Genomic DNA, 27,827 nt, shown 5'->3' with positions numbered 1-27,827 from the left:
GACGGACTGGCAACGACGCGATGTATATCGAGGGCAGGGACAGAGGTAATGACTTCGAGAACCGACGTAAGGGTGGCTCGAAGGGTTGTTCTTTGTCGACGTGGATGTGTCGTTGGTTGGTCAGTCGAGGACTGGGGTTAAGGCAGACAATGCCTTGAATTTTTTGTGATTTTTCAAGTTTTTTTGAGGTTTTTTTTTTGGAACAATCAAGTGAGCAACCAGGAGAGACAAGTGCAAGAACTGTCCCTCGAAATCAACTCGACTTTTTTTTGTGTTTTGACGTGCGGTGTTGATAAGAGTGGGTGGTGAGGGAGGAGAGAGCCTGGGTGGAGGAGAAATTTCGTGTGATATGGGCACATTTTTTTCCTCAGCGGTGGAAGCTGCCATTGGCAGCCCCCCCTTTGCGGTCCCGCCGCGCACATGCAGGTGGGACCTGGCTCACCTTGAGCCGGAAGGTTCACCTCAGAGGGGTGCTAGTACATGTGATTGGCTCTTCGCCGGCAGTGTCTGGGGAAAGTGCATTCACCAACAGGCAGGACCCCTCGATCGGTTAGAAAGAAAACGCCATTGGTTATTTTTTCACCGCTGAGGACTGTACGTATAGATTTAACAGCACGTTAGAAGCGTGCGTTTGCATCCAATCAAGCGCCCTCGATCGGCCTGAATTCAAGGGTATTTAATTACATACAGTTACTGCTTATACCAGCATACGGACTTGGGAAGGTCTCCTCAAATAGCTTATCTCTAGTGGTCCGGGCGTCGCATAGCAGGCACTACAGGTGCAACTGCGTTGCACTCGACTCGCGATTGCAATTTGGGTTCACCGCCCCACGAGGAACAAACATAAGGTAGCGAGTACGAACCATCTAGATCCTATAGATTGACCGTGGCAAAGATGCTTTGGAATCATCAAGGGGATGTATCCGCTCTTCGAGAGCTGATACTGGTACTTGCAATATTGTAGCATGTAGAAGCAAGTCGAAACTCGGGTAAGTCATGAACCTACCCGGTACTGGATACCACTGTTGCGCTTGTCATTCCTTTTTCGCTTGAGGCGACTGGAGCTCGCCAGCTGTTACAGCTGGGTTTATTTAAAAAAAAAAATTAAAAAAAGAAAGCCGATATGGTATGGATTGTTCTCCTTGGTCGTTTTCGTCAATCTCATGGTGACCAACGCCTTTCACATCCCGTTTTGAATTGCCCTTGTTGAACTTTCGTGAACACGTTGCCCAGTATGAGTATATTCAAGACTATGAAACAGTCTTCAAAGTCTGTTTGAAGTCCAGAACAGTACAAGTAGTCGTTATCAAGTTACCGCCTGCTTATAGTTTGTACTAGCAGTGTCGCGATAAGAGCAGACACGTGAGGCGGTAGATGATCATGAAAGACCTGGTCCTCTGGTACCTGGATTCTTGTACCGCACCAGACGCCTGACCTCATAGCCCCACCAGACATTTCGGCCCTGAGCAGTGCTACCTGGTACTTATTAGGCATCTTTAGTCCTACTAATAACCCGAGCTGTTGTATGCGCTGCGTACAACACACATTATGTTACAAGGCACTCTCCCCTCCATCGCCTCGCCACAGAATAGCAAGGTGTCATTACCATGTTTTCGACATTCACGGGAAATTCGCGTCGACCGCGCAACGTCAATCTGAGCGGTGCCGCCGGCAACCCATTTACTAATACATCATGGACTCCTGCCGCGGCATCGAATGCTACCAAGACCGTTACGAACGCCCAAGCCGACCGAGAGAGGCGACAGATAGAGCGCCGAAAACTCAAAGCTGCGAAAGACGTGCAAAGAGTGTGGAGGGGCCATGTTGCAAGATGTCGGCTCGCTGACAGTCGAAGAACGGTGTTCGATAACCTCCCTGCGTATAGCGACCAGACCGACAGTGACCGTCTTACCCGCTCGATGATCCTTCTTCTATCATTCTTCAGCATACGAAGGCCAGACGATCTCGACAGGCTCTTCAGGCTGGCCAGCGCACTTTCCAGCCTCAAAACTGGTCAGAGCAAGCAAGCTCCGCAAGATGCCCACCGACTGCTCCGATTCTTACGGATTCTACTGGGAGGCATAAAGAAAAGCTGCGAGGGTTCTGAGACTCAATCAGGCTCAGATTTCGAACGCCTTGCCGGGCTTTTGCGACTGGTGGCCCGCTTGTTCGGCTCGCTTCCTCAAGCCCCAACCACTTTGACGGACGACTACTATGACACGCTTGTCCCAGCCCTTCACATGCTCCTGGGCATCCACCCGGACTCAGACGTGCTGCTGCGTGACATGGTTGTCCTTCCGCTGCAAGTAACAGACTCATTGACAGTTGGTAAGTGATGCCCATGTGCGCGGCTACACTTGGAGATTCTAACAACCTTGCAGCCGATCAAACATGTATTTACTCAAGCCTGGCATACCGACTCTTGAGCCAGCCTAGTTCGCATACATTTCAGTCACAATTACCGCAAATCGCACAAACTTTAAACGTCTCAGGACTTTGCTCGACCGTCTACGGTACTTACGGGTCTGCCACGCTTCCCGAAAACGGACGACTGTGGCTCTTGGCTCACCTAATCGGATTGCTGGACTGTACTCATGAAGATAAGAAAGTGGTAATCCTAGGGGCTCTGCAGCTCCAACTATCAGCGCTCTCCGAGGTGGTGAAGGAAGGGTCATTTCCCGATCCATATATTCACACTCGAATATGTTCATTAGTTGACCAAAAGGGGATTGATCAGCTTGTCAAAGACATATCGTCCGAGGCATCGTCATCAATGGGCGCGCAGGACTCTGCCGCACCATTTGCGGCCTACACGCTAACCTTGCTCTCGAGCTTCCCATCTCAGGCGGATGACATTCGCATGCGTCTGCTACTGTCAACGCCCGACCACAACCGAAACGACCCTTCGTCCTCTATTGTAAAGTATTTTTGGCGAGAGGTGAGCGGAACACGGCTCTTCACTGAGGTCCAGCACGGCGCAGAGACTCTCACAGTCATGCACCAGTTGTCTCACCAGGACATGTCAAAAGACGATCAACATAGCTGGACATCCTTGCTCATGTTCCTGGGTCTCTACATATTCGTGCTCCGGATTAGCGATGATGACGACTTCTTCAGCCAGATCCAAGCCTCACCTTTTCAAGACGCGCAGCCACTATCCCAGGTCAGGAAAAGCAGCTTGGGCTTGGACGACTTGCTGTCGCTGACCACCTTCCTAAAAAACGCCAGCTACGTTCTACACTACCACGCCCATAGGTTGCAGTCATCACGGCCAAGTCAAAGCCTTCCCACGCCGGTAGCAGGAGTGGTAAATCTCGATGAACTCAGGACGCTCGTGACAACAGCGGTCAAGATGCTCTACGAGAGGGATTCTCGGAAGCAATTCTTACCCCAAGGGCACTGGCTCATGCCAACACAACTCCCACCGGGCGAACTCAGGGCGGCCGTGATCATGGAGGACCAACGTCGAGCTGCCGAAGATGCAAGCTCCGATGAGGACGAAGACTCCGCGTGGGAGGCAGATCTTAGTCGCGTGCTCACAAACCCTTATGCACGCGCTGAACGCATGCGGCTCGAAAGACGCCGGAAAGCCAGGGACCATCGTCTTGCGGAATCGGGCCCCAAGCTGGAGGTCCTACGACACATACCCTTTGTCGTTCCTTTCGACACCCGTGTCGAGATCTTCCGCGAATTCATTCGCAATGACATAGCTTCAAGACATCAAGTAGACGCTCGTGGTTTTGACGTCGGAGGCTTCCAGGCTAAGCACGATGCTTCGATCAGACGAGGGAGCCTGTTTGAGGACGCTTTTGAAAGCTTTTATCCCATAGCCGACGGCCTCAAGGACTTGATTCGAATCACGTTTGTCGACCAGTTCGGGGAGCCTGAGCCAGGAATCGACGGCGGTGGCGTCACAAAGGAGTTCTTGACGAGCGTGACTATGGAAGCATTCGAGCGGGGAAACATGTTTGTTTCAAACGAGAAAGGGTTATTGTATCCAGACCCCACGGCTGTTGATGTTCTGCGTCATAGCATGAAGCAGCATGATCTGCCGGCAGACTCACAGGCCCAAGTGCTCAAGAAGATGCTACAACGATATGAGTTTCTGGGTCGGATTATCGGCAAATGCCTGTATGAGGGCATCCTGGTCGACCTCATTTTTGCGGGATTCTTCCTTCTCCAGTGGCCTTCCTCAGGGGAAAAGAACACTTACAAGGGGAGTGTAAATGACTTGAAAGACATGGACGAGGACCTTTACAGGGGACTCATGCGTCTCAAAAATTATTCGGGGGACTTCTCGGAGCTGGACACTAACTTCACCATCGAAGACCAAATCACACCCAAAGGAGAGGCGACTCAGACAGTTACAAGGAACCTCATCCCCAACGGAGATCAAACCAGTGTTACCATGGACAACCGCTTGTTGTACATCTCGTACGTGGCACGCCATCGCCTCGTTGCCCAGGGTGCAGCGCAGACCGCTGCTTTCCTACGCGGACTTCGCCAGATCATCAAGCCGCATTGGTTGTCTATGTTCAACCAAGTCGAGCTGCAGCGTCTTGTTGGCGGCGATTCCACGGAAATTGATGTCGAGGATCTGCGCCGGAACACGTACTGTAGTGGCGTATACGAGATCGGCGACGATGGGCTCGAGCACCCTACAGTGGCGCTCTTCTGGAAGGTACTCAAGGAAGACTTTACGGATGCACAACGACGAGACGTACTAAAGTACGTTACCTCGACGCCGAGAGCTCCACTGTTGGGATTCTCGCAATTGGTGCCCAGATTCAGCATCAGAGACGCTGGCACGGATGAGACAAGACTCCCCAGTGCGAGTACCTGTGTGAATTTGTTGAAACTTCCCAGATACAAGACGAGGAAGGCGTTGCGAGAGAAACTGCTGTATGCGGTTTCCTCAGGGGCAGGGTTTGACTTGAGCTAAGCATTGTTACCATGAGCGAGTGACCCCTGATGGTACAGATCAAATGCAAAGATAACGTATAAAATCTGTGTACAATGTTTGTCAGTCACTCTCTCCTGTGCAGTCCTTGTGGTCCTGGTCCCCTCATTGATGGACATAGCGTAGGGTAGGTAGATCTCGACCGGCATTCCGCTGATAGTGCTGCATGTGTAGCCTCGGGTAAGTCGTTTGAGCGATTGACTCCTCGATTGTAGCCATATCCGATGCCAGATCTGGATGGATGTCCTTGGGCCGACGCTTGCCTAACCATCCCCCACGGCCCGTTCAGCCATTGGACTTGCCGATGAAATGATGCCTTCGATATTAAGGTAGGTAGATCGCAGCGAGCGGTTGGAGTCGGCTATACAATCCCGGGGCACATGCACATTCGGCTGTGAACTCCCAGTATAACGTGGTGAGCCAATCAAAATCCTGATATTGTCAAGCCGCATCCACCCGGCCTTCATGATGCACTCCGGTCTTTGATATTCAGCCCGGCCTGGTCTTTGACCTCTTGTGCACCTGGTGACTGCCACTCATACGGAACGCTCGCCGAGTCTCTGAAGGCATTGATCATGTCGGCTCCCTCAAGGTGTGTTCAGCGCACCAGTCGCGCGTTACCTGCGCGTTTCGCGACAAAGTGTGCTGGTAATGCCGTCACCAGATCCGCCACCATCTCGACTTCAAGGCGGAACATACAGGCCGCTCGACCCGTCGCTGGCATTCCACGACATTTCGGCCGCCGAGATTTCTGCACGACAAGGACACTGCGGAGCGTCGAAGACGACAGCATTGACCCCGCCACGGTCGAGCGCGAATCTGATGAGGTGGATGTCTGCATTGTCGGGGGCGGGCCTGCCGGGCTCAGTGCGGCCATTCGGCTGAAGCAGCTCGCGAACGAGGCCGGCAACGAGGACTTTAGGGTTCTCGTGCTGGAGAAGGCGGGCGACATGGGCGCACACATTGTCTCAGGCGCTGTGATTCAGCCCTCGAGCATCAACGAACTGATCCCAGACTGGCTGGACGAAGACAACCCGAACCGATTCGAGTATGCGACACCAGCAGGGACGGACAGGATGCGATTCCTGACCAAGACGTCGGCGATCCCTATCCCTTCACCCCCCCAGATGAGCAACCATGGAAACTACATTGTGAGCTTGAACCAGTTTGTCAAATGGCTAGGCGAGAGGGCAGAGGAGATTGGCGTCGAAGTATACCCTGGGTTTGCGGCGGCTGAGGTCCTCTACGATACAGATGGCTCCGTCAAGGGCGTGGCGACGAACGACCTGGGCATTGCACGGAACGGCAAAGCCAAGGATACCTTTGAGCGTGGCATGGAGTTCCACGCCAAGGTCACCATGTTTGGCGAGGGCTGCCACGGCAGTCTGAGCAAGCAGGTTATCAAGAAGTTCGACTTGCGGAGCGACAGCCAACATCAGACATACGGCTTAGGAATCAAGGAGGTATGGGAGGTTGACCCCGCCAAATTTGAAAAGGGCTCGATTGTCCACTCCATGGGCTATCCTCTATCCAAGGACGTGTACGGCGGCTCGTGGATGTATCACTTTGGCGACAACCTGGTGTCGCTGGGTCTGGTCGTGTCGCTGGACTACCAGAATCCGTGGATGTCACCGTACCAAGAGTTCCAAAAGCTCAAGATGCATCCCCTGTTCCGCAATGTCCTGGAAGGAGGGAAGTGCATCTCATATGGCGCTCGCGCTCTGATTGAGGGCGGCTTCCAATCGATCCCAAAAGTGGCCTTCCCCGGTGGCGCCTTGATCGGCGACTCGGCGGGCTTCGTCAACGTGCCTAAGGTCAAAGGCACCCACAATGCCATGAAATCCGGCATGTTGGCCGCCGAGGCAGCCTGGACCGCCATCGGCAAGAGCGAGGACGGCACCGTCTTCCTGTACGATTACGAAGACAAGCTGCGCAAATCGCCCATCTGGTCTGAACTCAAAGAGGTCCGCAACATGCGTCCGTCATTCCACAACCCCCTCGGCCTCTACGGTGGAATCCTGTACTCTGGTCTTGAGGCGTATCTCCTAAAGGGCAGAACGCCATGGACTTTGAAGCACAAGACGCCGGACCACGCTTCCACCAAGCCAGCCGATAAGTTCCCCAAGATTGAATACGAAAAGCCCGACGGCAAGATTACATTTGACATCTTGACCAGCGTGTCGCGGACAGGCACCAACCATGAGGAGGACCAACCCGTGCATCTGCAGGTCAGGGACTGGGACCAGCACAAGGACGAGACATATCCTCCCTATCAAGGGTTGGAGAACCGTTTCTGCCCGGCTGGCGTCTACGAATACGTCGAGGATCCCTCCAAGAAGCATGGCGTTCGATTCCAGATCAACGCCCAGAAGTAAGTCCGCAACCTTGCTGGGGTTGATTGACCATGAAACTGACGCAACCAACAGCTGCATTCACTGCAAGACGTGCGATATCAAGGCGCCGCACCAGGATATCAACTGGCAGGTGCCACAGGGCGGGGAGGGACCCAAGTACTACATGACATAGGACTACATGTCATACCAGTTCTTTGTTTGTATTCCCGAAATCTGTAAAGAATCCGGTTGGCATCGCATGTAGAGGAATGACAAGGTGGCTACTCCAGAATTCTCATCTCGTATCAACGGCTGCATGAATGCATGTTTGTCTACGGAGTACGCACAACATCAAACAGAGACAACACAGCCCAGCGAAGGGCGATGAATAGCATTCATGTTCGCGAGTCACAGTAGCGCGCAATGTCTCACAGTTGGCCTAAGGTTCGTCCGTACCACGAGGATCTTGTAGGAAGGGTGTTGTGAGATTTATCCCTTCCCATGGTGGAGGACACTCGTCTAACACTTGTACAACATCGAGTTTAAGACCAACAGACCATTTGCGGCTCCGGGGAGTCTCATTCTGAATCCTCGAGGCACGCCTCGGCTTGCCCCATTGGTGTAAGTCGGATCGCAAGCTAGCGTGAGCGAGAAGATATTGTTAGTGCAGTACATTGATAAGAAGCAGCGGGTACTTGTACACGGTGATGTATGCGGACGGCGACTTCATTATTTTCTCCCAGGACTCTTGAGCAGAGCGTCTGGCCTTGAGGGCAAGTATTCACGCGCATCGTCTGCGCACATAGTGTGGCTAATTATTGTGCTTTCGCCTTTTTTTTTATGCCTCTGAATGTCCGGAATCATGCTTGCTTGTGATGATGGTAAACTCAGAGCCGCGGCTCGGATCCGTGCTCTACATGTAGCCTCTGGCTCCAGCCGTTTACGTAGTGACGGCTGGGCTCCATGTCCTAGTGGTGGGTCCAGTGTCGGTACGTAATGCATCTCAGCCACTAGCAGCCGGAACCGGTCAGGCTTGGGGCCGCTATGAAATTACGCGTGCCAGTTGGCCAAAAAGTTCATGACTCACACAGCGATGAGGGTGTCAAGCTTTTGTCCGGTGCGATCCTAATTACACAGCTGGTCTGGCATGTTCGACATTTGTCAGTGAAGAGGACCATGAACCGTGACACTTGTCGTTCGGACTCGTGGCGCGTGAAGAACATGTCTTGGGGAGTCGGTGTTGCCAGTCTATCCAGGCGGGACGGCAAGGCGACTAGACCTTGTCATTAATGTAATGTGACGCGCAGGTAGGAAATGAGTTGGCAGGGAAGACCACAGACCGCTTCGCATACCTCCTGAACGACCTTATCGGGCGCACATGAAGAGGACTTGACGGGATGGGTAGACCATGATACCTAAGCAAGGAAGACGCGACAGCATAATGCAAGGAAACGAGGCAATTGCTGAAGCGCGCAAAAATTATGTGTTTCAGGGCGCGACTTTTTCGTGTTGGTCGGGGGTTGTGAGGGTGTCCGCGTGTCAGGATTGTGGCAGTGTGAGCGCGTCCGACAAAAAAGGCCAACAAGGCCCGTCAGGACCGAGACCCGTCATCGCCCTCCCTGTCAACCCGCATCGGAGCTCTTTTGTTGCAATCTCGACTCTTTCTTCCCCCCTCCACCGCATTCTCTCTTCCAACTTACCTCTTCTTCTCTTCGAGTTTGTCCTCTCTACCTCCATTGTCTGTCAAGCACCTCTTGGCTCAGGCCCGGTCGAACGCCCAGTGTCCTTGTGTGTTATTTTGGGACAGAACCATAAGCACACGGGTGAAAATAATCGCCTCGCAAGCGTACAATGTCATGATCGTCGCACTGACAGCCAGGTTGGCCCGTCAATGACGAACAAGCAGCAGGAGCAGTGGGTTGAGGGCTCGATGAGGGCTTTGGCAGTCCCTTCTGTGCCGCACTTTGTGCGAATTGCAACGTGTTGCAAGGGAACATCCTGCAACCACCTGCGCTACTTCAGGGGCTGCGGTGGGGAACAAATCGACGAAACTGCTGTGTAGACGTGGTGTGATTGGCTGTAAAATTTTTAGCGCGGACCTTAGCCTGCAGCGCCGTCCACCACAGGCGGCGCCCCAACCTGTGCGGTTGCCTAGGGTGTCTTTGTTTGCCCCTGTGCAGGCTGCGATTATAAAGAGTCGGCCTTCCCCCTCCGGACCACCAGTTTCGTCTGGTCGCTCTGCCTTGTTGTCCCGATTAGCCGTCACGTACCTGCCCCCCAACCAGGTATCCTTTCGGCACAACTTTATTCCTTCTCCACCACATTTACCTCACTCACACTCACGAAACGTCATCCAACCCCACCACATTGGATCGCTCTCTTCCACCCTGACTCTGTCAACCGGCTTTCTTCCAACTAAACACCCGTGCCTCACAATCCACGTGTGGCATACGTGTGCGATCGCTCATTTGAGAAAAAAAGTGTCGACGCATTTATCCCATCGCGAACCACCGGGTCGAGCGAACTGAAAACGTTCCCTTTCCGAATTCGCAACACTTGAATCGCAACCGATTTTCGACGTTACACAAGTCCGATCGTAACAATCAAATCGTTGCGCTGCGTAGTCGAAGCCCCGTGAGAAAATCTGTGAAGTGAAGAGAGCGGTATTGGCAAGAGATCCATCCAGGTCGTCAAACGAATCTCACACGCGACCTCTACTACGATCGCCATCACCCCTCTTGATTTACCGACCCGGTAACCTCACCACTCACTTGTGTGCGCTGGGTTCCGTCGGACTCACATCACTATCCATTTCCTTCGAGCATCACGTTGTAGGGGAGACATTCACTTGTTTATCTCCCGCAAACTGGTAGGTGGCCTCCCCACCCTGGACAGCACTTCAATCATCCTGCTCGCGTCGCACTTATTAGCCGTGCAGTCGCTCTGGCTGATGGCAGTCTGTCTGCACGACGCTGCCACTAGTAGCGCGAAAACAGGCTGACCGTGCATCTCATTTAGATCTGCTCAACGCCTCCACGGATACTTCTGTAGCATATCCTGGATCTGCCAATCACCATCATGGAAGGCATACAGACGCACCCCTCGAACGCCGCGCAGGCTAAGGCGTTCACGGCGCCTGGCTCACTCTCCTTCCCCGGAGCCCAGAACGAGACGGCGCCGAACGGCGAGAACGGGCAAAAGCCAGTTCCTCAAGGCCAGCAGGTTGCGAACGGAAATGGGGTGACTCCCGCCACTCCTGCCGCCACGCCTGCTGCCAACCAAGGCCCCAGTGGCATTACACCTACCTTGCAGTATGTATACCACTGAGTACTCTTGATTTGCTCAGTGAGGCTTACGACGCTTTAAGAAATATCGTGGCCACTGTCAATCTTGATTGCCGTTTGGACCTCAAGACGATTGCACTGCACGCGAGGAACGCAGAGTACAATCCCAAGGTACTGTGTGCTGCTCATGTTTACAATGCAACAATTGCTAACATGTTGTCAAGCGTTTCGCCGCTGTAATCATGCGCATTCGCGAACCCAAGACAACGGCCCTGATCTTCGCTTCCGGCAAGATGGTTGTCACTGGTGCAAAGTCTGAGGACGACTCCAAGTTGGCGTCGCGCAAGTACGCGCGTATCATTCAGAAGCTGGGCTTCAACGCCAAGTTCACAGACTTCAAGATCCAGAACATTGTCGGCTCGTGTGACATCAAGTTCCCCATTCGCTTGGAGGGACTGGCATCCCGCCATCATAACTTCAGTTCTTACGAACCTGAGTTGTTCCCTGGTCTTATTTACCGCATGATCAAGCCGAAGATTGTGCTTCTCATCTTCGTCAGCGGCAAAATCGTGCTCACGGGTGCCAAAGTTCGCGAGGAGATATACCAGGCGTTCGAAATGATCTACCCTGTGTTGCAAGGTACGTTGGTTCTACTGGGTGGCGCCGGAACGGCGGCTAACTTTCTATTAGATTTCCGCAAAGTCTAAGCAAGACGCACCGGGTCGCCCTTCGCGACTTCTTGTGGCAAGAGTTTATTCTCACAACACCATGGCTTTCTCGACCTTGAAATCTCCGTTGCCATAGTAGCACGGAGGTTCTCTTTTCGATTGTACACTTTGACCCTTTTTTCTTCTCTTGGCATTGCATCGGCGTTTGGAGGGGAGGGGAAGGATTCTGCTTTTTTCTTTTTTGCGACGAATCGGCCTGGGCCAACAACAAGACTACTACTCCCACGACACACATGATAGATTGCTGGGCTTTCGGTAATGGCGAATACAGCTCATCAGCACTGAAAATCCCATTTTGACACTTTTCGAAAGAAAAGGTTGGGCGTGCGGAAGCTGAGAATGAGACATGACCACGGACGGAGCTGCTATAGCTGCTTCACTCCAAAGGCATAAAAAAGGAGCGATGGAGAGGATGGCATCTTGCTTGGTGAAGATGCTGTTGGTGTCGTCAGTCACCAGATGGATGGTAATCATGCAAAGTACCACATCCGCATGGCAGTACGACAGCTTCACATACATCAAGCTGCATATTATGCTTAATATTGGCGCATCCGAACGTGATTAGACCCTTTGACTATGTACGAATGCACTGCTCTTCACGTTTGCTGACTTCGGAACATAGCCGGAGAGGGGATGGTCATTTTCTGAGGCGCCAAGCTGCAGACCATTTCTTGCATGTCCGATCATCGGGCCAAAAGAAGTTTGTTCAACAACCTCCACGTAGGAAATACAGTCTTTTTGCATGCGTTGCCTTGTTGCTGTGCGAAATTGAAGATGCAGCAGACCCCCGACTCTATTCTTATCGTAGGCTCAGGCCTCATGGGCCTGACGACGGCCTGGACTTTGACCAAACGTCCTCGGTTCGCCAACACCACGATTACAATCGTAGACCACTCGCGAGGGACATCTTTTCCGCCCGAGGACGCAGCGAGCGTCGATACGTCCAGGATCATTCGCGCCGACTATGCGGACCCGGACTACGCAGCTTTTGCCGCCGAGGCGCAAGCGCAATGGCGCCAGCCAGGCGACGACAAAGTCGGTGGGCAGGGCCGATACAGCGAGAGCGGCATGGTGGTCATGGCCGAAGACATTGACGGGCGCGAAAAGGACAAGAAGACGGGCATGGAGTATGTCAAGGCCTCGTGGGAGAATGTGGCGTCTATCGCAAAGCGACAAGGTCACAGCAACAAGGTGCGCACGATCGAAGGCAGAGAGAACCTGAAGAAGATTGTGGGGACAGATGGAAACCCCGGCACCTGGGGCTATGTCAATCAGATGAGCGGCTGGGCTGATAACGCCGCGGGGATGCGTTGGCTGTACGAGCAGGTTCGCCGGACGAATCGTGTCAAGTTTGTCGACGCAGAGGTGAAGGAGCTGGTGACCGAGGGGAAGAAGGTTGTCGGCGCACGGGTGCAGGACGGCCGCGTGCTCCGGGGCGACATTGTCTACCTCGCTGCCGGCGCGTGGACCGGCGCGCTGATCGATCTCAGGGGACGCTGTGAAGCCACTGGCCACGTCCTCGGGTACATTGACATCACGCAAGAGGAGCAGGAGATTATGGACACGAAGCCGATCATGATCAACTTTGCCACGGGCCACTTTGTGATTCCCGCAAAGCACAGACTCCTCAAGGTGGCCCGGCACGGCTTTGGGTACCTCAACCCTGTGGTCTGCCCCAATGCTCTGCCCCTTTCGCCAGAGGACGATAGGAAGCCGATCGTAGCCTCGATCCCCAGGACAGCACGGGACCATGGCGGCGAGGGGTTCCCCGCCGAAGCAGACGCCGACCTCCGCAAGGCGTTGACAAACATGTGTCCCCTCAAGGGACTAGAGACGCGGCCCTGGGCAAAGCAGAAGATCTGCTGGTACTCGGACACGCGCGACGCGGACTGGCTGGTGGACTGGCACCCCAATTGGGAGAACCTGTTCGTCGTAACGGGCGACAGCGGGCATGGTTTCAAGTTCCTGCCCGTCATTGGCGACAAGCTTGTCGACGTGCTGGAGGGCAAAGGCGGGAACTTTGCCAACAAGTGGCGCTGGAAGGATGTGGTCAATGATGCGTGTGGGCGAGTCGATGAGAATGGTGTATACAAGGGGCTGTTGACGTGGGACGGGAGTCGTGGTGGCGAGCCAGGAATGATCCTGGCAGAGGAGTTTAAGAAGGGCGGCAGAGCAAAGCTTTAGATATTTAGAGTAGATACATCATCCAGTATAGACACCCGGGACAATTGATGCAGCTCTATTCGTACAACATGAAGGTAGCCATTTCACATGCCTTTCGATGATCTCTATGCATATAGCGAGGGATATGTGCTTATGCAAATCTGCCTGGAGCGCAGCACCGATTGTTGGGAAGCTCTGTCATGCCATTGAGGCTCCCTCCAACGAAATAGAGCTTCCGCATCAACCACTATGATACCCTCGTGATATTTGTCCAACATGTCATCCGAAAAGGACCTCAAAGAGTTTCCCGACGTCGCCGCCAAGCTCCAGAAACCGAGCAAGCAATCCGCCTTTGACAAGCAGAAAGCTGACGCCGAAGCCAAACGACAACGCGAAGCTGCCGAGACCGAAGCGGTGTACAAAGACTTTATCAAGTCATTCAATCGCGATGAGGGAGACGATCATAACGTATCTGGAGGCAGGGACAGGGACGCGCGCTCGTTTGGGGCGCTTCCAGGACGCGGTGGCGGTGGCGCGCCCAAGCGACATTTCGGAGCCTCGGGCTTGAAGAGCGGGCCGGGCAGCCTGGGTCCTCCTCCAGGAGGATTTGGCAAGAAGCTCTCATTTCAGGACTTTGCGCGAGGCACGAGGAAGGCGTTCGCTGGTAGCGACGAGGATGACGAGGACGAGAGGGCAGAGGAGAAGGCTATTGCGCGACCGACGCTGCGCCTGACCAACCTACCACCGGGAACGTCGCCTTCCGTGATAAAGGCGCTCGTACAGGGCCACCTCACGGTCGAGGATGTGAAGATCCAGTCATCGAGCGGACACGGAAGCCTTGAACGGAAGAGCGCGGCCGCCATCGTGACGTTGTCGCAAGATACACCTGGAGTACAGATTGAGGCCACCGTCAGCGCACTGCAGAATCGCTACTTGGGATATGGCCATTATCTGTCCTTGCATCGGCATCTGTCATCGGCAGTGGCCGGGGTTGCTGGCAGTGGTGCGACGGCTACCTCCAATGCTGATAGCCGACCGTTTGGTGCGAAGCACGTCGAGCAACCCGCGAGCGCGCACGACACGAGACCACAAGCTGGCTTCCAAAGGGGCTTTGCACCACCCACAAGCTACAACCAGCCAATGGGTGGCGTCAGTCGAGCAGGGCTACTGCATGTCCCTGTCAAGCCCCCAAACGACGTCCGGACGTTGCAGCTCATCAACCTGGTGATAGAGCGAGTGCTCGAACATGGGCCGGAATACGAGGCACTACTCATGTCACGTCCCGAGGTTCAGAGAGAGGAGCGATGGGCATGGCTTTGGGATGCGAGAAGTGCCGGTGGGGTATGGTATCGATGGCGCTTATGGGAGGTGATCACGGATGCCAAGAACGGGCGCTCTCAAGGTCGCTTTGTCCCCCTTTTTGAAGGAGGGCATGCATGGAAGACACCCGAGAGGCGACTGCCATTCGAGTACACGACTCGGCTGGATGAGTTTGTATCAGACTCGGATTACAGCTCTGATGATGAGGAAGACACGGACGGCGAAGGGAAGGAAGCAGAGCAGACATTCCTGAACCCGCTGGAGAAGGCTAAGCTCACGCACCTCCTGGCGCGGCTACCCACCAGTCTCACAAGGCTTCGGAAAGGCGACATTGCCCGGGTCGCAGCGTTCGCGCTCATGCACGCCAGTCGTGGTTGCGACGAAGTGGTGGACATGATCGTCAGCAACATTGAAAAGCCATTCGCTCTGACCGCCGCGAATCCACACCGTCCGGCCGACAACAGAGAGAAAGCCGACGAAACCGGGCCCGGCGAGGTCACAGACAACAGTGCTGCCAACCTCATTGGCCTCTACGTTGTGAGCGACATTCTATCGGCCTCTTCTACGAGCGGCGTGCGCCACGCCTGGCGCTTCCGACAGCTCTTCGAGGCTGCCCTACGGGATAGGAACGTCTTTGAGCGGCTGGGGTGCATGGCAGAAAAGTACGGCTGGGGCCGTATGCGCGCGGACAAGTGGCAGCGCAGTGTGAACCTGGTGTTGAATCTCTGGGAAGGTGCTTGCATGTTCCCTGTGGAAAGCCAGGAGATGTTTGTCAAGACCTTTGCGAAGCCGCCGAGTCTACAAGTGGTGGAGGAAAAGATGGAAGACGACGAGATGGAGAAGAAGGGCAAGTGGAAGACCGTCCAGATATCGTCAGAGAACGCGCGAGTCACAGACGATCATGGCGCCAGAAGATCGATGCCGGCAGACGACGACATCGCTGGCGAGCCTATCGAAGACGATGATGTCGCGGGCGAGCCCATGGACGAAGATGACATTGCGGGCGAACCTATCGATGAAGACGATGTGGAAGGTGAGCCGATTCTAGACGAAGATGTCGAGGGCGAGCCAACAGGGGAGGACGAGGTGGTGGGTGGCCATCAGCCGCCGCAGGAGCAGCCCACGGGTGAGAAGGGTGTCCGCAAGAAGCCCAGGATGCGGGCAGTGGACATGTTTGCCGACTCGGACGGGTCTGGAGGCGAAAAGCCCTGAGATATCATGCTTGAGAGGCAAACATCCCACGCTTGGCTGAGTGCAATGATGCATATCGGCAGGGTTCACGAGCATACTAAACGTCAGCTCGAGAGCACACATGTGCAGCGCGCCTATCCAGCATCATGCAACACGCACGCCGCCCCTCTATCGTACTGGTGGGGCGATAGAAAACTCTGTGAGCCATCACGAGGTGGTCGGTCGGTCGGTCGGTCTCCAGCATGGCGGTGCTTCGGATATGGTCAAATTTGTTGCGACTGCTGAGGTTCAGGGGTTCGCTCACAAGGCATCCGGGGCACACATGGCTCACTCCATGAACTACACGGAACCAAGACCCATTGACCGCCAGCAAAAAATAAGCACCACGATCCCGTACGACGAGATGGAAATATCTATGGATAGGCTTCCCCTCACACGGCGGACGTTAGCGGATGTTGTTGTCAAGTGGTAGACAGCTCAGAGGCCCTGTCAGGGAGGGCGCTCGCTTTGGGCCAATAGAAACTTGCTCAATACCACTTCAGCCTGGTCACGGTGTCCAGGGTGCTCCTCTCCTCTGGAAGCCACCCACAAAACAAATTGATGAATCCTATCCTTGCGAGCGGTCTGATCGACGCCAAAAGGGCTGGTTTGTTGTTTCTGGTGGTCCTTGCCGCTGTGATGTGGCTTGTTGATTGCAAATCAGATCTCCTCATGGCCATGCTCACTTGGTCCCGCCACAGGCGATGACAGCACTCATGGAGGCGAAAGTGACGGCATTGTATACACCAGCTACACGTAGACTATATATTGAGAAGGGTTTTCGTAGGTGTAGCTGTGGTTATGGTCATGCTATCCTGAACACCAAAGATCATTAATTGGTCGTCCGTCGTCGCCTGAGTCTGAAGCGATCCAGCCCTGAGGCGAAACCAAGTCTCCCGCGTGATCTGCTAGCACGCTAACATGAATACACCCTGGGGCACCCCACGAGTGTTAGCAATGAGGCGGGCCCATCCCACATGCAAGTACTGCCGACTGCATCCGACCTCACCTGCGCCAACGTGGGGCACTTTATTAACGGACTCGCCAAGGCGTTGGATGCACTCTCATTCACATCTGCGCCGGCCTGGTTCACCCTTTATTATCATCATCATCCGTGAAAAAAAAATCAGTCATATCCTGTTCCTTGACCGAGCCAACGCCGCGGCTTTCCTATCGTCGGCATCTCCTCACGCCGCCCGTCCGTTGCGACAACGCTAGGCGATCCGCGCCCGCCGTTTCAGCCCGCGACTTGGGGACTTTGGAAGTCTGGTGAAATCTCCACTTGCGGTGATATCTGTTCCTTGCGCCAGTCAACTTGTGTCCGCTGCTCGAGTGCGAGCGACAGTCACATGGGAGCCTCAGCGTGATAACAACTCCTGCAATCAGAGTGAGAAGAGGAGAGAGGGTTCGCAGGGTGCAGGCGTCGCTGCGTGGCCAACCTCCAGTTAAAGGCGCTTACTCTACTCTATCTTACCTTGACTCTGCGCCGCTGTCTCACCTCGGTATCTGATCATGCCTCTCATCAACGGGCAAAAGATGGCCTGGTAATCTCACCTCTACCTTGCGCTCTTTAGTCGCATTTGCTTATCCTGTACTGACCCAACACTCCACAGCGAGCCATGCATCCGCGGCCATCGTTCGACAAAGTGTACGCACGCCAATGAGCGGCTCATGGTACCTGTGCGGAAACCCGGTCGTCCACTGTCATCTTGCCCGCATCCAAGCTCAAAGCCATGTGCGTGCAGTCAGGTCACAGCCGCGATACCGAGAAAGCAGAAATGCAGCTGTGGGGAGGGGAGCACCACGACGCCGCCGCCGACGACAACAACCGCGCCAGCGACAGAGGCCAGGCTCGAGGAGGAGAGCACATCACCCACCAGCAGCGGCAACGGTGGAGGCTATCGAGTATCCAAATCGAGACGGGCGAGTGCCGCAGTGAGGAACTTCAACCCAAGCGGTATGGAAAAGATGGACGCGGCGGGTCAGCTCAACCTTGTGTCGGCAGGAGGTTCACAACAGATGACACCAATGACCAGTGCGCCTGGGACACCTCTGGGTGCGTTGCCCATGCAGCAATACTTCGACATGCCAGGACTGGAGACGAATGGCTATTCGGCAGCCTACACCGTGCATCCTCAACGGATGATGCCTGTACCTGCGAATGGCACGCCGTCCACAACAAACGGCTCGGCCATGTCCAAGGCCCCAGCAGCCAAGGGAAGTTGCTGCGGAGGGTCGAAGGAGGAGGCAGTGGAGAGCGACAGTCCCGCGCCGACGCCCTCCACGACATCGAGTTCATCGCCCCGGATCAAGAGCAACGGAGACAGAGCAGGATCAACCAAGGGCTGCTGTTCCTCTAAAGCGACGCCTGCGGCGCAAACGCCCGCTGCAATACCAATGCCACAGACGCCCATGGGTCACCCGGGCATCATGATGCCTGCTTTCCCGCCGGCCATGGGCATGCCAAATGGCATGTATCCCTTCTTTGCGCACCCGGGGATATTCACCTACCCACCTCAGTATGGTACGTTCGGGCATCCACTACAGCCTGATCAGTGGCGGCAGATGATGGCGCATGGCTTCGTCGGCCAGCCCATGGCAGTGAACGGTTTCACCATGCCGGCACAGCCCAGTACCGCGCCAGCCCCATACCCTCAAACCTCAAACGTCGCTCAGACACACCAGCAAGACGCGACACCCAGCGTCCCGGGAACATCACATCACTGCTCGTGCGGTTCGGACTGCAGCTGTATCGGATGCGCAGCCCATCCATACAACGAGGCCACCCAGGAATACGTCCGCTCTGCTTGGTCCACCATGCTCAACGAGCAGCAGCAGCAGCAGCAGCAGCCGCCGCAACAAGAAGTGCAGTCCAACGACCACGCACCCCAGAACGAAGCAAATCAGAACGACACCAACGGCACCGGTCCCCACACACCGTCCGACGCCGCCTCCGCTCTGAGCGCCGAGGAGCAAACGCTCTCCGCAGATGACTTCTTCTTCGTGAGCTACCCGTTTGGTGATCCGTGTGCAGGTGATGGCACGAGCTGTGCCTGTGTCGAGGACTGTCAGTGCATGCCGCCTTTGCCCTGGTCACCCATAGATCTGCCGAGTGCATCTCCAGAGCCCCCGCCAGCAGCACCCTGAAAGTAGGGGAAGGGATTGACGCTACTTTCGCCTTCAGAGATTGGTGAAAGGGGGCATCGTGAATATAGCTGCATCCTCAGCCTCCATATAGTAATCAAGCTGAGCACACATGACTTCCGGGTCTTGGTATATGCCAAACAATTCAACTCAGAGAATTCCGTGCGTGTCAATTGTGCTGGTACGGCCTGAGAGACGTGGAGTGGAGAGTGGTGGCGCTGCTGCCTCAAAGTGCTTTGTCGCGTGCCGGTGGGGTACACGGCCCAAAGTTCTGCTACCTCGTCGTCCGGCGTCCGGCGACTGCTAAGCGCGTAGCTGTACCTAACAGTCACGTGCCTGCGCGTCCGCGCGCCACGTCCCGACCCGCGTCAGTCAACACGAGTGGCATGCGCGACTCGTCGCATTCTGCCGCCACCAAACACCATCTTGACAGTCTCTTCATGAGATAGGACCTCACTGTCGTCAGACCAAGACAAGCGCATACAACGGCTGTCACGATGGGCGACGCACCCGAGGGCCTGTTCAGCGAGTGCGCCATCGGCTTCTATACATGTTCTTTGCTAGCACCTAAACAGGCGGCCGAGGTAGGCAGAGCAGCACCCAAACCCCTGCGTGAACCAAGCTTACCATGTCCAGCTTTCCATACCACTGCGCGAGAATGGCGCTACAGTTCTCGATTCAACATCCGATGGTTCTCTACCGCTCGAGCAATGCACCCACATTGTCTCCAACACCGTCGACTTCCCACAGTTCGCGGAGTCGCAGGCGATGATGATCCCGGTCGTCACCACACAATGGATCGCGGCTTCGTTGGCGCGCCGAAAGCAAGCCAGTCCACGGCCTTACTCGCCAGACCCACGCATGATCTTCCGCGATTTCATGATCACATGCGCCGATCTCCCCACGATGGACAAGGAAAGCATCTGTGGGGCGGCCATGGCGTTGGGCGGCCAGGAGAGCAAGGAGGCTTCTCGGCTGACGACGCACATCTGCTCCCTCTCCATGAATCACCACAAGATTGAGGCGGCACTGAGAAGGGGGTGGAAGGGCAAGATTGTGCTTCCACACTACTTTGACGACTGCTTCAAGTTGGGGAAACGAATAGACGAGGGGCCATATACCCTGCCTGATCCCGAGATCCTCAAGAAGTCCAAGGATGATCACATTGACTTTCCTCAGACGGATAACCTTGACAACGCGGTCGAGGCACACCCTACTTACCTCCCACTGCCCCCCGACTCCGACGTTGTCCGCCAATTGACCGTGTTTCAGGATCGCAAGATCATGCTCTCGGACGACCTCAACATCACCACCCGGCTGCTCAAGGCGGTTTGTGACATTATCAGCCTCGGAGGCGGTCGGGTAGTGGAGACCGTCAAGGACTGCGACTGGTACATCGGACAGTACAGAGACGGCAAAAACTATGTTGAGGCGGCGCAACGATGCAAAGAGGTCGGCAATCTGTCATGGCTCTATTCCTTGATCGTGCGGAACGACTACTCGTCGCCTATGCGGCGCCTGATGCACTATCCGATCCCAAGGGACGGAGTTGAAGGGTTCAGAAATCTCAAGATCACGGTCTCCAACTATGGGGGTGAGGCCCGCCTCTATCTCGAGAACCTCATCAAAGCATGCGGAGCCGAGTTTACCAAGACGATGAAGCAGGACAATACGCATCTTATTACAGCCCGGAATACAAGCGTCAAATGCAAGGCAGCACCAGAATGGGGCGTCGATGTGGTGAACCATCTTTGGATCGAGGAGAGCTACGCCAAGTGCGAGAAGACACCCATTACCGTGCCGAAATATACCCATTTCCCACCGCGGACCAACCTGGGCGAGGTTATTGGACAGACTCCCATCAATGAGCGTTGTCTGCGGGAACTGTACTACCCGGGGGGAGAGGACATGATGTCCCCTGGCACAAAGAGAAAGCGCAAGATCCTCGATGATGCCGCAGACAACGCACTGGGCATGGCCGAAGGGCCGTCCGCTGGCAGTGCTAGTAACGAAGACCTTGAAAAGACCATCAGACCCTCAAAAACTCCCAAGGATGTTGCTACGCCCGTGCGTAGGAAACGGGCTACTTCCACCTCGGAGAAGGAGAACGAGACGCCAGAAATTGGTTCGACAGGCGGGCGGAGCGCCAAAGCCAAAGCGAGAGACAAGCTACAAACGATTGCCCCTGATATCGCGCTCTATGAAAAGGAGAGGAAGCGCGCAGGGAAGCAGGGCACGCCGTTTGGTGGGAAACGCGCCACCGATCAGTACGAAAAGTCAAAGGAGCAAGAGAAACAGCAGCGTTCATCACATGAGCCTGGAGCAGACGACGAGGAGGAGCGCAAGCGCCCAGCAAAGAAGGCTCGGCCGTCGCTGCCAGAAGTGGAGATGCGCGTTGTGCTCACGGGCTTTCAGCGATGGGTTGGGTCACAGATCAAAGAGGACCAGGATAGGGTGAGTACGTGCCGTTTGAGGCTGTTGCTTCATACTGACAAGTTGCAGCGCAAACTCCGAGACATGGGTATCCAGATTGTCCAGGAGAACCAGGCTTGCGACTACCTCGCCGCGCCCCACGTGTTACGGACGGTCAAATTCCTCACAGCTCTCGCCCGTGGCCCGATTGTCATCAACAGCGCGTTCGTTGAGGAGGCCCTCGAAACAGGAAACTTGCCTGATCCCAAGGACTTTATTCTCAAGGACGCCAAGTACGAGAAGGAGCACAAGGTCAGGCTTGATCAGTCTGTCATCCGCGCCAAGGCGAACAAAGGCCGGCTCCTCAGGGGCCTGCCCGTGTACTGCACCGACAGCATAAGCCACGGTCCCGAGACGTACCAGAGGATTGCGCAAGCCAACGGGGCGATATGGCTGGTCTACCGAGCACGCAGTGGGACAACCATCAAGCCCACAACGGCCGAGGAGGATGGCGGCGCGCCGCCGGAGCCAGTGTATCTGCTCAGCACGGCCAACCCGGCCGAGAGACAGCTGTGGCCTCGGTTCCGGGAGATGGCCAAGAAGGGCAACATGGAGCCGAGGATCGTGGCGCCCCAGTGGTTGCTCGACGTGGCCATGGCGCAGGAGCTCCGGTTTGACAGCAAGTTCCTGGTGGAGAAGTACTACGCCGACGACCTGAATTGAATCTTGTCCAGCCAGGGCCAGCGCCTTGGCGGTACTTGGTAGCCGCATGTATACATGTGTCCAGTAGCAATCCCACATGAAGCATCGAACGCGCTCAGAAGAATTTGACACCCAGCGAATCGTCCTGACCGAATATCTGCGCGCGTCCGCGTTTGACGAGGTGGTTTAGCGCTTTGAGAAGCACCTCGCCGTCCATGCCGTGAAAGTCGGTGCCGAGCGTGGCCTCGCCCTCTGTAATCTCGTAGAGGGTCAGGACATGACCTTTTTGAGCCGTGTCCTCCACCCACTTCTCGAGCTTGCGGGCCCAGTCCTCGGGCCTGCGCCAGTAGACAAAGACCTCGTTGCCAACCCACTCGGCGCGGCCGTCCTTGCGCATGTGCTCGAGCAGCTCGCGGACGTCGGCCTCGGCGAAGCGCCTATCGAGCTTCTTGTTGTGGAAGACGGGGTGGGTGGGCGAGAAGCGGAAGAGGCGGTGGTGGTGGGCGTAGGCGAGGACGAGGGCGGACCACTTTTCGAGCTGGGCGTGGTGGGTTTGGAGGTTGGGCTGGCGGGTGAAGAAGGCGGGGAAGGAGTAGTCCTTGGGGAAGGGGAATGTGTCCCCTGCTTCTGTCTGGATGGCGGCGGACATTGTGAGGTGCGAGTGGTGAGGAGTTGGTGATGGGGATGGAGGGGAGGAGGGAATTGAAGCATGACGTGGGGTTGGTCTAGATAGAAGTCGGGACAGCGTGGACGGACGTCGCGTGGTGGGGGGGGGTGGGTGTTCATTTTCAATTAGGTTACCCTATCTACCTCACTGTATAAAGCAGTGACTGGAACAAGCCAGTATTGCGAAAATCACTCCAGGAGATCGTGACAAAGCACTGCTGTTAGAACGTCCTCCTCTTGAATGGAATCCCCATGCTTTGCACACGTCGGAGCTTGTGGAGATAGTTACAGGCGCATAACTGAGATAATTTTGTGGTCTTCTGCTCATGAGAAGCGCATGACCAATGACCACCAGAGGCGTAAAGCTTGAGTAGTCATCTGCAACATGCGTCGACATAACTCCCATTTCGAACCCATCTCCTTTGATTCGTCTTGCTCCACGCCCGCCTTATCTATCGCGATAATCGCTGCCCTGATGAACGGGTGACAGCCTCTACTTGGCCCCACACGTGTCGAGGTTGCTTTCTCCGCGGCTTGATCAAGCGCCCTGATTGGCTGGCGTGTAAGACCATTCGCTCTTATCGAGGTCGCCTCGCGCTCAACCCACGGAAGTGCTCTAACAGCGCAACCGTCCGTGGGAAGATAGGAGATGCATGTTTGGATCTGGTGTAGGTGTCTCTGACTATTGCACTTGCGGTGCGTGTGCCGCGTGGAGGGAATTGTAGTCCTGGACATGTGGAATATCTCAGGGTCCAAGGGGATGTCTGTCCTCTTTTTTCCCTCTTTGCAAGAACTTGATCAGAGCACATTCTCTCTACCATTGCTGAGAGTTGTTGAACGTGCTTCCACTGACAAGAGAGCAACATGACCGTCCAACGGAAGAAGCTGGTCGTCGTCGGACTTGGCATGGTTGGCATTGCCTTCATGTAAGTTCTCCATCACTCGCTCGAGCGCCGTAGCGCGGAGACAAATATCGAGCGATGCTGATGCCATATCAAGAGAAAAGGTGCTCAAATACGACGCGCGGACGCGCGAGTACGACATCACAGTGCTCGGCGAGGAATCACATCTGGCCTACAACCGCGTGGGCCTCACAAGTTTCTTCGGCCACCGCAAGGTGGAAAACTTGTACCTCAATCCGGCCGAATGGTACACACAAGCGCCCGAGGGCGCACTCGGCTATCACATCAACTCCAAAGTCGTCTCCATTGACTCGGCCTCGAGGACAGTCACGTGTGAGAATGGCAACGTCGTGGCGTACAATGTCCTGGTCCTGGCCACGGGCTCCGACGCCATTCTACCGAGACACACACCCGGCCACGACGCCACGGGCGTTTTTGTCTATCGCACAATCGAGGACCTACAACGTCTCATCGAGTTTGCCGGCGTGAAAAAGGACTCGGTGGGCGCGGTGGTGGGCGGCGGCCTGCTGGGTCTCGAGGCGGCCAAGGCGATGATAGATCTCGAGTGCTACAGTCAGGTGAAGCTCGTCGAGCGGAACAGATGGGTTCTCAGTCGTCAGCTGGATAGTGACGCGGGGACCATGGTCGTGCAGCAGATTCGAAATCTGGGACTCGACGTCCTCCTCAGCAAAAGAGTCGCGAGCATCAAGACGGACGAATCGAACAGCGTGACCGGTGTCGTCTTTGAAGATGGCGACGAGATGGACTGCTCGACCATTTGCTTCGCCATTGGTGTGCGGGCAAGAGACGAGCTCGCCGTCCAGGCTGGCATCGCCTGCGCCGAACGGGGCGGTGGCATCCTCGTCAACGATGACCTCAGCACGAGCGTGCCGGATGTGTACGCCATTGGCGAATGTGCCAGCTGGCAGAACCAGACGTTTGGACTCATCGCCCCGGGCGTGGAGATGGCGGACGTCTTGGCGTTCAACTTGACGCAGGCCAGGCTACACGCGCCAAGGATATTCAAGCGTCCGGATCTGAGCACCAAGCTGAAGCTCCTGGGCGTCGACGTGGCCAGCTTTGGCGAGTACTTTGCGGACCGTGACGGGCCCCGGTATCTCCCAGCCAAGTACACTCGCGCTCTCAAGGCCACAGCCAACGGCAATGGCAACATCAGCAAGCAGCCCCCGGACGCCATGGTCAAGTCTCTGACCTACAAGGATCCCTTTCAGAATGTGTACAAAAAGTACATCTTCACCACAGACGGCAAACATCTACTCGGTGGGATGATGATTGGCGATACCTCTGACTACGTCAAACTCGTACCCATGGTGAAGAACCAGAAGGAGCTCGAAGTGGCCCCGAGCGAACTCATCCTTGGGGCCAGAAAGGACGGCGATGGTGACGAGGACCTCGACGACGACACACAAATCTGCTCCTGCCACAACGTCACAAAGGGCGACGTCGTGCACGCTGTCAAAGACGGGACATGCACCGACTTGACCGGCATCAAGACATGCACCAAGGCCGGCACGGGCTGCGGAGGGTGCATGCCTCTCGTCACGACCATCTTCAACAAGACCATGCTGTCCATGGGCAACGAGGTCAAGAACTACCTCTGCCCGCACTTTCCCTACTCCCGCGCCGATCTCTACAACATCATCATGGTCAAGCGCCTGACCAAGTTCCAGGAGGTGATGCGCGAGGCCGGCCACGACCGGGACAGCCTCGGGTGCGAGCTGTGCAAGCCGACAGTGGGCAGCATGTTCGCCTCGCTCTGGAACCGTCACGTCATGGACAAGCCCACGCATGGCCTGCAGGACACCAACGATCGCTTCCTGGGCAACATTCAGCGCAACGGCACCTACTCGGTCGTCCCGCGCGTGTCGGGCGGCGAGATTACGCCGGACAAGCTCGTCGCCATTGGCGCCGTGGCCAAAAAGTACAACCTCTACACCAAGATCACGGGAGGCCAGCGCATCGACATGTTTGGCGCCAAGAAGCAGGACCTCCTGGACATTTGGGGCCAGCTCGTCGCCGCCGGCATGGAGTCCGGCCACGCCTACGCAAAGTCGCTGCGCACCGTCAAGAGCTGCGTCGGGACGACGTGGTGCCGCTTCGGCATCGGTGACAGCGTGGGCATGGCCGTCCGCCTCGAGGAGCGCTACAAGAGCATCCGCGCGCCGCACAAGATCAAGGGTGGTGTCAGTGGCTGCGTGCGCGAGTGCGCCGAAGCGCAGAACAAGGACTTTGGCCTCATTGCCACGGAAAAGGGGTTCAACATCTTTGTCGCCGGCAACGGTGGCGCAAAGCCTCGACACTCCGAGCTCCTCGCCAAGGACGTGCCGCCGTCCGAGGTGGTGCCCATCCTGGACAGGTACCTCATGTTCTACATCCGGACGGCCGACAAGCTCCAGCGCACGGCGCGATGGCTGGAGAACCTGCCGGGGGGGCTCCAGTATCTCAAAGAGGTCGTCCTCGAGGACAAGCTGGGCATCTGCGCGTCACTCGAGGCGCAAATGCAGGAACTCGTAGACAGCTTCTTTGACGAGTGGGCCGAGGCCATCAAGACACCGGCCATTGCGGCCAAATTTAAGCAGTTTCAAAACACACCAGAGACCGTGGACAACATGGAGGTGGAGCAGGACCGCGGGCAGGACCGTCCCGTGTTCTGGGCCAAGGACGCCGCCGCCGAAGACTTTAAGGGGTTGCGCGAGCGCTGGTCGAGCACGACGTGGCAGCCCGTCATTGAGGCGTCGTACTTTGACGGCGCGGACGAGAGCCCCAATGGCATCTCAGCCACCATCAAGCGCGGCGACACGCAGCTGGCCCTGTGGCGCTTCCGGGGCCGGTACTATGCCACGCAGCAAATGTGCCCCCACAAGCGCGCCTTCATCCTCTCCGACGGCCTCCTCGGCCAGGAGCCACGCGGCGACGACGACAGCGGCAGCGGCGCGCCACAGCCTGCTGCGCAGGCGGGACCTACCAAGTCGCCCTGGGTATCGTGCCCTCACCACAAGCGCAACTTTGACCTGTCGAGTGGCGCCTGCAAGACAGACGAGAGCCTCTCCATTGCGACCTTTGCCGTGCAGGTGCGCGACGACGGGTTGGTGTACCTCGACCTGCCCCCTGTGGAGGAGCTGGACGCGGAACTGGGCACCAAGAAGTGGATGGTCAAAAAGGGCGAGGCGGGCGAGTCGCCGTACGCACAGCTGGATCGCAGGATTCAGTTCAAAGGGATCAGAGGCAAGAAGCCGTCTGCCATGCCGCACGCAGCCACCGGTATGCAGCGTCCGGTGGCACTCATGGCTGGTGGTGGTGGTGGTGGTTGCGGCAGCGCGCCGGACTGGTAGTCGTATGCTAAATGTGAGAAAAAAAAAAGTACGGAACATCGTGTGATGTGTCTGTGTGATGTGTGCGTGTGTGTTTGCGGCTGTATCCCCCCATTCGTGCTGCAGCGTCCGTTGGATGGGGGGCTGTGCGACGTGAACAGTCAGTCTCCCCAGGAGGAGGGGCAGTGACTTGTGTGTATGTAGTAATACAAACATACAGACAGACAGCAACCTCTGTCTGTCCTGCAGGAAAGAGTGCGAGGTCTGGCGACAGTCTCTGGCGTGGGTAGCCGCGTGAATTGGGGGGGGCGGGGGCGGAGAACGGGAGACGACAAATGTCTGGCACGTACATCTTCGTGCACATACCTGAGCGAGCGTGGACGTGTCCGTAGGCATGTAGTCACGAGCTTTGGAGTCTTTGCAGACGCTATGCAGCCGGCAGCTTACTGAGAGACGTGCTCGTCCATGTCTGCGCGTGTATACATACATACATGCATGCATGCATGTCGGGAGCGACGTTGCTGGACATGTGCACGACTCACACATAACTTTGCGCTTGTTGAACTCAACTGCTTCTGACGCTCTTGTGTAAACTTGACGTTGCCATGAAAATGAACATTCCGGTACTTGTTGGTCTGGGGGGTTCTCCTC

The 27,827-nt window shown here is 55.9% G+C and overlaps 7 protein-coding genes across 7 annotated transcripts; 6 read left to right on the top strand and 1 right to left on the bottom strand.

Annotated features, from left to right (window-relative positions):
* Positions 1-2,773: 2,773 nt before the first annotated feature.
* Positions 2,774-7,486, top strand: J7T54_006523 (uncharacterized protein; the record flags this gene model as incomplete). Its single annotated transcript, XM_051502964.1, has 3 exons — positions 2,774-4,728; positions 5,625-7,331; positions 7,387-7,486. The coding sequence occupies 3 exons, from the start codon at positions 2,774-2,776 to the stop codon at positions 7,484-7,486; spliced, it is 3,762 nt and encodes a 1,253-aa protein (XP_051365334.1).
* A 2,885-nt stretch (positions 7,487-10,371) lies between these two features.
* Positions 10,372-11,284, top strand: J7T54_006522 (TATA-box-binding protein-like protein; the record flags this gene model as incomplete). Its single annotated transcript, XM_051502963.1, has 4 exons — positions 10,372-10,604; positions 10,661-10,748; positions 10,802-11,216; positions 11,268-11,284. The coding sequence occupies 4 exons, from the start codon at positions 10,372-10,374 to the stop codon at positions 11,282-11,284; spliced, it is 753 nt and encodes a 250-aa protein (XP_051365333.1).
* Positions 11,285-12,079: 795 nt separating this feature from the next.
* On the top strand, positions 12,080-13,489 carry J7T54_006521 (L-pipecolate oxidase-like protein; the record flags this gene model as incomplete). The annotated part of the gene is made up of 1 exon (XM_051502962.1): positions 12,080-13,489. One exon carries the CDS (start codon positions 12,080-12,082, stop codon positions 13,487-13,489), a length of 1,410 nt encoding a protein of 469 aa, XP_051365332.1.
* Positions 13,490-13,744: 255 nt separating this feature from the next.
* Positions 13,745-16,000, top strand: J7T54_006520 (U2 snRNP-associated SURP motif-containing protein-like protein; the record flags this gene model as incomplete). The annotated part of the gene is made up of 1 exon (XM_051502961.1): positions 13,745-16,000. The coding sequence occupies one exon, from the start codon at positions 13,745-13,747 to the stop codon at positions 15,998-16,000; it is 2,256 nt and encodes a 751-aa protein (XP_051365331.1).
* Positions 16,001-17,751: 1,751 nt separating this feature from the next.
* J7T54_006519 (BRCT-containing protein-like protein) lies at positions 17,752-22,297 on the top strand (the record flags this gene model as incomplete). The annotated part of the gene is made up of 5 exons (XM_051502960.1): positions 17,752-17,975; positions 18,055-19,021; positions 19,612-19,746; positions 19,799-21,616; positions 21,665-22,297. The coding sequence occupies 5 exons, from the start codon at positions 17,752-17,754 to the stop codon at positions 22,295-22,297; spliced, it is 3,777 nt and encodes a 1,258-aa protein (XP_051365330.1).
* A 94-nt stretch (positions 22,298-22,391) lies between these two features.
* On the bottom strand, positions 22,392-22,925 carry J7T54_006518 (Vacuolar protein-sorting-associated protein 25; the record flags this gene model as incomplete). The annotated part of the gene is made up of 1 exon (XM_051502957.1): positions 22,392-22,925. The coding sequence occupies one exon, from the start codon at positions 22,923-22,925 to the stop codon at positions 22,392-22,394; it is 534 nt and encodes a 177-aa protein (XP_051365329.1).
* An 881-nt stretch (positions 22,926-23,806) lies between these two features.
* On the top strand, positions 23,807-27,197 carry J7T54_006517 (NiiA; the record flags this gene model as incomplete). Its single annotated transcript, XM_051502956.1, has 2 exons — positions 23,807-23,868; positions 23,942-27,197. The coding sequence occupies 2 exons, from the start codon at positions 23,807-23,809 to the stop codon at positions 27,195-27,197; spliced, it is 3,318 nt and encodes a 1,105-aa protein (XP_051365328.1).
* Between the last annotated feature and the right edge of the window lie 630 nt (positions 27,198-27,827).

Source organism: Emericellopsis cladophorae, assembly GCF_022114955.1.
Source record: "Emericellopsis cladophorae strain MUM 19.33 chromosome Unknown NODE_4_length_1054762_cov_117_872525, whole genome shotgun sequence".
In the NCBI taxonomy this organism is placed as follows: Eukaryota; Fungi; Ascomycota; class Sordariomycetes; order Hypocreales; family Bionectriaceae; genus Emericellopsis; species Emericellopsis cladophorae.
Note: the sequence above shows the minus strand (reverse complement) of the source record. Positions and strands in the feature narration are given on the sequence as shown.